Below are 10175 nucleotides of genomic sequence, written 5' to 3'. Positions count from 1 at the left end.
AAATATTCTGGTGTATATAAATAATGTAGAACATGGATTGAAAAATGGAACATCAAAACATAAAAAAAATGATGATCGCGTAACAAACGATCTTAATCATACACTTAAGAAATGTTCAAGCTGTAAAAATAATGTTCCTAACATATACAGAAAATATACAATGTGTATAAAAAAAGTCATTAAACATGCATTTTTTAAACATAAATCATGTATTGAAAATGGTTAAACATATAATTTTTTGCCAATGTATACAAAAAAAAGAGAAAGAAGCAAAATAAACGAAAGAAAACTGAAGAAAAATAAAAACAATAATAAAAACAAAGGAACATAGAAATTTAAAGGAAACACATTAAATTGAGATAGAAATGAAGAAAATCAAAAGAGGCGACTGGTATATATCCTTATGTATGACCTTTCAAATAGCCCACAACGACACTAAGGCAGAGTTCTTTTCAACTTTTGATTCTCCAGGATCAGCTTTTGGGAAACTTTACCACAATCATCTTCCTTCAAAATCAGCCTGAATCAGCCATCGAGTTCTTGTCGGAGATTGTGGTCTGATATTATGGGCAAGTTGTATGTTGAAATATCATTAACGCCTCTGAACAAAAATTGGATGCTGGATTGCTAACACTTAGATGTTTCAAACAATTTATCATAAAATATGAGCATGAATACGATTTATGAATATCTTAGATAGATAAATATTACAGTAACGAAGGTTTTCGCGTTTTCTTTGCTACAAAAGAAGTTCCAGTACAAATAGATTGACTAATCTCCTGGTACAAGACTGGTAGCAATAGCCTCACGTGTTGCGGCCATGGTACCATCATCTTCGGGTGGTAGAGCGTTGGTGCCTGTAAATGGCAATGGGGTTGCACATACGCATCATTATCAAAGTTATCAAAATGCTCATCATGCAGCTAGCTATCACGAATGAAGTTGTGGAGACACATGTATGAAGTGACAATCATCTTTTGGGCATCTGGTTTGTACCGTGGTATGCCTCCGAGAATTAGTCATTTCATCTTGAGAACACCAAACGGGGCGGAGCAGCGGCTCCCGGCCTGGAGGCGAGCGTGCGGAGCGGAGGAGTGGGGCGGAGGGTCGGCGTTGGGCTGGCGGAGGAGCTGCTAGGGCGGGCACTCGGGTGGCGGCGCCCCTGGAACCCCACCACGAGGATGAGCGGGGAGTGGGGGATGCAGGGCAAGAGGAAGGAGTCGCACGACTCGTTTTCGTTCGTGCGGCTAGCCTCTGGTGGCATTTCCCTTGTAATTTGCGTTTGAAATAGGTGTATTGTCTCAAACTGGATCGTTTTATTTTATGGAAGTGTCCAGAATCGCCAGAATCAAGGTTTGCACGCGATTTTCGATTGCACTACCGATTCTAGCGATTGTGTGATGATTTTAGACAATCAAATCGAGTTCTTTTAAGCTTTTGATTTTCCAAACCTAGAATCACCAGAATCAAGCGAAAAGTACTAGGCCTAAGGTCCTTGTGAATTCATCCTCAGCAAGTGATTCATGCATCAAGAACATGTTCCTTTCCTTTGCGCTTGAATATGAAGGAACTTCTATGTTCTCTAACTAGTTTTCTTCCCGGATTTTCGTTTTAACTAGCAAATTATAAAACGAGCTCATCGAAATTTTTCGTTTTGCCAGCACTTCTCCAATGTTAGCTTTTTTGTAACTTTTTCATACTCAACAACTTGAGTTTTAAACCCAAAAACTTGTTTCTTCATAAGTCTAAAAACTTGTTAACAGACTCAAGATTTCTTTATAATATTTGAAACCTGTTTTCAGATTCATAAAATATTAGAGGATTCTATTTTTCTCCATAATTTATAAAATGTACATGAATTTGATAAATATGGAAGAATTAATAAAATGTTCAGGAATTCACATTAAGTTCATAAATTTTAAATTTTTCAAGCATTCAAAAAAGTACCACAATTCCAAATAGTTCATGTATTTAAAAAATGTTTAAACATTTATACAGTTTTCCAAATTAGTAAAACTGTTTAAAAATTTGAAAATATATTTATAAATTTGAATACAGTTCATTAAATTAAAAAATTCATAAATTAAATAGTGTTAACAAATATATTTTTAAATTTGTAAAAAAAATCATGAATTCATGTAATTTTTGTGTTTTCATAAATTTTCAAAAAAATTAAAAATGTTGACGAAATCAAGTAATTTTCGAAATATAAGAAAAAAATCATAAGACAAGAAAAAACAGAAAAATTAATCAGGGGAAGAACATCCCGGAAGTTGCCAAAAATCGGATGAGAAGCTCCTATAATGTTCAGGAATTTCCAATTCAAAAATGAGAGAGGATGATATGACTTCCTCAAATAATAATATTGGTGGAGTAATTGAGTATTCTCTCATTTCGATTTTGAATATTGACAACAATTCTCATTCAAAAAATAAAATATTATGAGAGAAGGAAATATGACTCCTTCAATATATTTTGTTTGCAGATTCTTTAACTGTTATTTGGTTTTATCTCTGAAGTTTTAACATGTTTTGTGGAACATTTACAAAGCCCCAAAATATAATTTACAAAAGTTTTGTGTGTATTTTATTTAGTTTTGGTCTCTAAAAATTGTTCATTATTTTTATGTAGCTATAGTGTTTTCCTGTGTGTTTATAGTATTTTAGGAATTTAACTGATATTTTATTTTAGCCAAGAGACTTTCCTATGCACGATTTAGTTTTCGTAGTGTTTACTCTTCACCTTGGGCTACAGAAGCACAACAGACGAAGCCCATTTCTATACCTCGCACATGCGAATTATTGAAATAGCAGACCGGCCCATTTAGCCCAGCGAGCACCCACCCCTCCACTTCCTTTTTTTCTGTTTTTCTTTCTCAGCTCTCCGCCACTGACTATGGGTCCCACCCTGTCATCCTCTACCTTGCAGCGTGTTCATCTGGGACACCGGAGCCGATCCAGAATCGATTGATTCAAGAAAAAGCATCAAAATAAACTGGTTGATTATCACCACATGTAAACCACCCTCTGCGTTTGACACGTGCCTCTGCGACCATCCACCGCTTCCCCTCCATGACCTTATCTATTCCCGAACGTCTTGTTCCACACATTTTTCCCCTCCTCCACCCCTGTTCGTCACTCCCGAGAGAGGAGTCCCATGGCAACGCCGCCACCTCCGCGTCGACGGGCTGCCGACGCTACATTGGAGCACCGCGCATCGCTGCCGCGGCTGCAGTGGAGCTCCGCCGCGCTGGTGTTGCGGCTTCACCGGGGGATGCAATGGTGTCCGCCGGTGCTGCAAACGACGAAGCACGCGCATCGCCGTCGCATGTTCATCCGCCCGTCCCTGCCATGTGCTTCACCACAGCAACCCCATCGGCGTCTCACTGCGTTGGAGCACCGCCGTGCGCGGTGGCAGCACTGCATTGACGCTTCGTCGGACGCCATCGTGGTGCTGCCATGAAGCTCGTGGCACCGGCGTGGCGCAGTGAAGCTCCACCGGTGGCGCACATCGAGATGCTGCCATGAAGCCCGCCACGCCGGCGTGGCGCAGTGAAGCTCCGTCGGTGGCACACGTCGAGGTGTTGCCATGGAGCTCGCTGCGTTGGCATGGCACAGCTTCACTGGTGGCGCACGTCGAGGTGTTGCCATGGAGCTCGCGGCGCAGAGTTGCGTTGAAGGGCCGCCGGAGCTGCAGTGAACCGCCAACGGTCGTTCGAGCTCCGACAAGGTTGGAATGAAGCTCCGACGAGGTTGCAGTGAAGCGCCGGGTCGGTAGCTGAAGCTCCGGCGAGGTTGCAGTGGAGCGCCGCGGCGGTCGTCGGAAGCTCCGGCGAGGTTGCAATGATGGACCCATGCTGCCATGGGAGACTGCTATGTGGTGCTGCTATGGAAGCTGTGTGGTGGCCTCCCGATCCTGCGGCCTCCCGATCCTGCTGCTGAGAGTATTTGAATCAGAAATCATCCACCAGATCTGTAGCAGCGTCCTTGATTCGATGCGTTTCTTCTCTAACTCCGGCAGCACCCCTGTTTCGTCTCCGGTGAGCAACATTTCATGCATCCGATTTCATAGCAACGGCCGAACCGGTACGCTCTAAGACTCGGCCATCCATGATGAAACTAGCACAAGCACCATCTATATCGAGATTCAGGGAAAACTTCTTCCACACCATTCTGAATTGCTTTTGCTTGATCAGTTATAATAGCTTTTGGATGGCGATTTGACATACAAGTAAGCCATGCTTCAAATAACCAGACAAATGTTGGAGTATCTTCATTTGATAATAAAGCACACCCTAGCAGCACTGATTGGCCATGATGATTCACTCCGACAAAACAAGCAAAAGGCATATCATATTTGTTCACCAAGTATGTTGTGTCAAAAGTAATGACATCATGAAAAGATTCATACACTGCTCTGCTTCTTGCATCATCCCAAAAAACATTCCGAAGTCGGGATTCATCATCAACATCCATGACACTAAAAAAGTTTGGATTGTCGGATTGCATTTTGATAAAATAGTCACGAACCGCTTCAGCATCACCACTACCAAATTTTAACCTTCTTGTTTTCTCTAGAAAATTGCGACAAGTTTTCTCACCAAAAGTTAGGTTCTCATGACCATCTGCTGCCACAACAAAAGAATTGAAATTCTTGTTTACTCTTATTCCGGCGCGGTCATTCAGCTCAAGCCTGCGCTTGACATGGAAATTTAACTTCTTATTGCATCTAAATAACCGAGATTTATGTGGACTCAATGCATGATTGTGATCCAAAATCGCCTTTGAAAGATGAAGCTTCCCATCAGGACCACGTGTAACATAAATTTTAGCTTCACATCCTATCCCGGCTGTTGGGTTTGGCTTCAACATATTTCTTGAGTTCGATTAAGTCTTACCATACCGAGAGCAACAAAGTGTAAGGTACTTTACTTGTCCATTATCATCACTATGTGAGCTTCTTCTCGTCACACCAAAGCCTTTTGCTTTAGCATATTTGATATAGTACTCTCGCACCTCATTCTCAGTATCGAAGGTCATCCCCAATTCAGGGTCTCCAAGTAACGAATCTGGTTGATCTTCAATATGGTCATGTTCAATTTCCATGTTGCTTTGATTTTGTTGCTTAATGCCGTCGTCATCACTTGAAATAGACATGTCACTTGATTCTTGAACACCAACTATTCCATCATCCATTGCTATGATCATGAAAAAAAGTCACTCTTCTACGAAATCAAAACTAAATTTGTAACAGAGTGACCTAAATGTTGGCATGTTAACCATGAACTTGTGACCTTCATGCTGAACATAACAAGACGATTAAATCGATAACAGTACACATATTTGACGAAAGCAGTGTATCGTATTCGGATCAAGCGACCTCGCAGGGATTTTTAACTCCTGCACGAACTGCCCACCGGCGTGCAACCGGAGTACTAGATTACCACCACGACCGTAGCATTACCAGCATCTGCATACACGAATGGTCAAACTAATCACAAAATTAGCAGATCTCCTCATCAATCCTGGGAGGAATCTCCATTAAAGATTGGATTCGAGAAGCAGAACCACCCATCACCAGCTCAGCAAGCATCAGGAATTCAGGATACGTACACATGAGCAGCTATGAAAATCAGCAAGGGTACTAGATTACCATCACGACCTTAGCATTACTAGTAGTGTCTATCTAACACCAATGGTCAAACAATAACAACACATATATTTAACCATGAACAATACTCCTGACTTAAACGCAGAATACAGAATATAGCGAACAACAGCAGTAGCAGCAGACTGAACCTTGTATCCTCCCCGTCGTCAGCTAGGCCAGGCACACCACGCAGGCCACCAACGATGCAAGCACTGTGATCGGCAACGCGTGGAAATTTCGTTCAACAGTACAGATGATCAAAAGTTGAAGGCGGCGATCTTAAAATGTGGAAACACGGATCTGTCTGTGCCTTTCTGTTTTCCCCTTGCATAATTAGCGGCAGGTTACTCGCCGCGTCGCGCGACCGTCGGACCGATCTGTGCGTGACATCTATCGCCTGGGGGTTGCGTTTGTTTTTTCACCACAAATAATTTTTATGCCCGCAATTATTTCTGTTTCTCGCTCCAGACGGTATGCGCGGCCAGGTCAGCGTCGATCCTAATCAGCACGTAAACTCACGTAGCTCTACGTGAGTGTAGCATTATTGCGTTTGGAGCGAGAAACAGAAATAATTGCGGGCATAAAAATTACTTGCTGTGAAAAAACAAACGCAACCCCCAGACGATAGATGCCAGGCATAGATCGGCCCGACGGCCGCGCGACGCGGCGAGTTTCCCATCGATCGGCAGCGCAACGCGGCGAGTTCCTCTGTTACTGCCGGACGCGAAGATATCTTCCGCGGCGCGACAACGGGCTACTCTGAGGCGGAGAGGCAGTCTCGTACTAGTTGGATGCGCCATGCATGGCTCCTCCGATGTGGGGAGGTGATCTCCTAATCGTTGACAGCGTCACGGCCGGCTCTTGGCGACGAGGCGGCCTCCTCGTATGGACGCTGGCGGCGCCTTGGTGAAGTCCCATGTAGCCAAATTCGATGTACTGACTCGTCGTGTGGTGGCCGACGACGCTGGTCAACTTGCTGTCGAGCGTCCAGTCGGTCAACCTCTTCGGTCTCAGGCCATGGCTGGGCCAGATCGACGAGCTACATAAGTTTGTTGCTTAGAAATTGTACCGTGCTGCTTTGGTCTGAATTTTGTTCTGCTTTGCATCCTGTTGGTAGCTTGGCTGGGCCACATCAAAGCTCTGGACTTTGTTCAGCTTTACACAGAGATGATTAGAGACACAAAGTGCAGTTTCAGAGATCAAAATATTCAGAGATATGAAAAGAAGGGCTGACGTGAATCTCCAGTGTGCTTATACTTGATAAACTACCAGCAATGTGCGCACACAAATATCCATGAAAATTTACAATCCTATAAATAATTTTGTAGTACATTAGGGAAAACAAGATGACAAAACATATACTCCATCAAATATTACATTAAAGTTGCCAAGTGCATAGAAAAATACTGCATCAAACATCTTCAAATTACATAAATCATGTCTAAATCTGATCCGTCGTATTGTTGAGCCCTCCAATTCCATTGAAGCGTAATTCTGCAGGACTGGACAGTACAGTCGATGCTTGCTGAACCTGAAACATCATACTTGTATATTCTCCTAGAATTGGAGGCATAACCATTGATGATGAACCTTCATATGGTATTGCAGCTGCTGGGGTTGGATTTATGTTGCCAGTCGCTATGCCAAAGTCAAATGATCCCTGTGCCAAATAAAGTCATTATATTAATGGATTACCAAGTTTTTACTGCAAATCAAAATTTGACAAAATAAAATACCTGAACTGTGCTACTACAAGCTATGTCATCCAAATAAATTGCTTCCTGACTCTGTTTCAGATTGCAGATCTATTAGCTATAAAAAATAGTATTATTGTAGAACGGAGAACAAGAATCAAATACCGCATGTTCCATAAGATCTTGTTCTAGAATATTAGCGTCTGATTGTTTCCTTTTATTATTGGACCTTTTCTTGTTTAAATTCATGGAGTGAGCCTGAAATAAGTGCAACATTAGTGAGTTTTTACAAGAAGAAAAAAGTAGTTTGTGATCACACGTAATATAGGCTACAATACCTTTTGTTCAGCTTTCTTCTTCTCCTGTTCTTCTTTTTTCATTTTCTTTTGTTCAGCTTTCTTCTTCTCTTGTTCAGCTTTTTTCTTGTCTCTTTGTTCAGCTTTCTTCTTCTTTTCGTTTGCTTGACGAATAAGCTTATCAACCTTTGATTCTTTCCTCAATGAAGGAGGACGTCCAGCACATCTAACAGCTATTGGACTTAGTATAGTTTTACTTGTTGCCTTCGCACTAGAAGGTGCATCTTCCTGTGTACCAACCTGTTCCTTATCATTTTCAGAATTTGAGCTGCTAGAGTACTCAACTTTGAGGGTGTGAAGTTTTTCAATCAAAGAATTGCATGAATTATCTGACATGCCGCCTAGCTCAGCAACTGGGTAGAAAGAATTGCACAATCTATCAAAACGTTTTGCAACAGGCGTGTCTTCCATGCCACCATATGTGCATCTGATAAAATTATGCTTTCTTTTCACATTCTTTTTCCACCGATCAACAATGTATTGTGGAGGAACCTCCTTGATTTTCATGTGAGTGAGCACACATAATACATGCCTACAGAGTATACCCCTGAACTCGAAGCGACGACATGAACACTTAACTTCGAACTCTTCCTCGTTGAAATAAACATGGTACACAATATCTTTTCTCCATCCTTTTTCCTCATCAATTAACACATCCTCAGTTATTTCATATGTTTCTATTGCCCCTTCCTTTTCTATGAACTTCCGATCACAATACATAATGTCTGTTAGCTCTTCTTGAAATTCTTTGAACTTTGCATTTGTATAGGCTGATTGAAATTGCTTCTCGATGGCAAAGCGTGTGATGCAAGGTATGGTTGAATTGATGGAATTAAAATCAGCAATATTCTCCTTCTCAACTTTATCACGGAGACCATTCTCATATTGGCTAACAAAATGCTTCAATGTAGTTTTTGCGTTAACATATCCATCAAAGAAGGCATTCATACTCTCACTACGTTGTGTAGTAGACATACCTGCCCAGAAGGCATCTTTCACAAAAGCTGGAACCCAACGGTTCCGATGCTCATAAAGCCCTTTAAGCCATTCATTATCATCAAGACTATACTTCTCAACCATATGCATCCAAGCAACTTCAAACTCTGTAATTGTTAATGAATTGTAAACCGCCCTGCCAACAACAACCTTGATGTGATCATATTCATCATATCCACCTAACTTCTCGGGTATCTTTTTCATTATGTGCCACAAGCACCATCTATATTGAGATTCAGGGAAAACTTCTTCCACACCATTCTGAATTGCTTTTGCTTGATCAGTTATAATAGCTTTTGGATGGCGATTTGACATACAAGTAAGCCATGCTTCAAATAACCAGACAAATGTTGGAGTATCTTCATTTGATAATAAAGCACACCCTAGCAACACTGATTGGCCATGATGATTCACTCCGACAAAACAAGCAAAAGGCATATCATATTTGTTCACCAAGTATGTTGTGTCAAAAGTAATGACATCATGAAAAGATTCATACACTGCTCTGCTTCTTGCATCAGCCCAAAAAGCATTCCGAAGTCGGGATTCATCATCAACATCCATGACACTAAAAAAGTTTGGATTGTCGGATTGCATTTTGATAAAATAGTCACGAACCGCTTCAGCATCACCACTACCAAGTTTTAACCTTCTTGTTATCTCTAGAAAATTGCGACAAGTTTTCTCACCAAAAGTTAGGTTCTCATGACCATCTGCTGCCACAACAAAAGAATTGAAATTCTTGTTTACTCTTATTCCGGCGCGGTCATTCAGCTCAAGCCTGCGCTTGACATGGAAATTTAACTTCTTATTGCATCTAAATAACCGAGATTTATGTGGACTCAATGCATGATTGTGATCCAAAATCGCCTTTGAAAGATGAAGCTTCCCATCAGGACCACGTGTAACATAAATTTTAGCTTCACATCCTATCCCGGCTGTTGGGTTTGGCTTCAACATATTTCTTGAGTTCGATTGAGTCTTACCATACCGAGAGCAACAAAGTGTAAGGTACTTTACTTGTCCATTATCATCACTATGTGAGATTCTTCTCGTCACACCAAAGCCTTTTGCTTTAGCATATTTGATATAGTACTCTCGCACCTCATTCTCAGTATCGAAGGTCATCCCCAATTCAGGGTCTCCAAGTAACGAATCTGGTTGATCTTCAATATGGTCATGTTCAATTTCCATGTTGCTTTGATTTTGTTGCTTAATGCCGTCGTCATCACTTGAAATATACATGTCACTTGATTCTTGAACACCAACTATTCCATCATCCATTGCTATGATCATGAAAAAAAGTCACTCTTCTACGAAATCAAAACTAAATTTGTAACAGAGTGACCTAAATGTTGGCATGTTAACCATGAACTTGTGACCTTCATGCTGAACATAACAAGACGATTAAATCGATAACAGTACACATATTTGACGAAAGCAGTGTATCGTATTCGGATCAAGCGACCTCGCAGGGATT

At 41.4% G+C, this 10175-nt stretch overlaps 2 protein-coding genes and 1 pseudogene across 2 annotated transcripts; 1 reads left to right on the top strand and 2 right to left on the bottom strand.

Annotated features, from left to right (window-relative positions):
* The first annotated feature begins 3143 nt into the window (after positions 1-3143).
* On the top strand, positions 3144-3474 carry LOC123404729. Its single transcript, XM_045098679.1, has one exon. The coding sequence runs from the start codon at positions 3157-3159 to the stop codon at positions 3460-3462; it is 306 nt and encodes a 101-aa protein (XP_044954614.1). The 5' UTR covers positions 3144-3156; the 3' UTR covers positions 3463-3474.
* Positions 3475-3619: 145 nt separating this feature from the next.
* LOC123395465 lies at positions 3620-5039 on the bottom strand (annotated as a pseudogene).
* A 2051-nt stretch (positions 5040-7090) lies between these two features.
* Positions 7091-9823, bottom strand: LOC123395456 (protein FAR1-RELATED SEQUENCE 4-like). Its single transcript, XM_045090463.1, has 4 exons — positions 9032-9823; positions 7940-8299; positions 7509-7601; positions 7091-7309 (listed from the first exon to the last, which is right to left on the bottom strand). Exons 1-4 carry the CDS (start codon positions 9821-9823, stop codon positions 7091-7093), a joined length of 1464 nt encoding a protein of 487 aa, XP_044946398.1.
* Between the last annotated feature and the right edge of the window lie 352 nt (positions 9824-10175).

This window comes from Hordeum vulgare, chromosome 1H, assembly GCF_904849725.1.
Source record: "Hordeum vulgare subsp. vulgare chromosome 1H, MorexV3_pseudomolecules_assembly, whole genome shotgun sequence".
Taxonomy (NCBI): Eukaryota; Viridiplantae; Streptophyta; class Magnoliopsida; order Poales; family Poaceae; genus Hordeum; species Hordeum vulgare.
This window is presented reverse-complemented; position numbering and strand designations above follow the sequence as displayed.

What these genes read in the sequence shown, in the direction of transcription:
- LOC123395456 (XM_045090463.1), bottom strand. Translation starts at nt 9,823, where the DNA reads ATGACCTTCGATACTGAGAATGAGGTGCGAGAGTACTATATCAAATAT. An exon ending in CTCCAACATTTGTCTGGTTA is followed by an intron (nt 8,300 to 9,031) that starts TTTGAAGCATGG and finishes TACCATGTTTAT; the next exon opens with TTCAACGAGGAAGAGTTCGA. An exon ending in CTGAAAATGATAAGGAACAG is followed by an intron (nt 7,602 to 7,939) that starts GTTGGTACACAG and finishes CACTTATTTCAG; the next exon opens with GCTCACTCCATGAATTTAAA.
- LOC123404729 (XM_045098679.1), top strand. Translation starts at nt 3,157, where the DNA reads ATGGCAACGCCGCCACCTCCGCGTCGACGGGCTGCCGACGCTACATTG.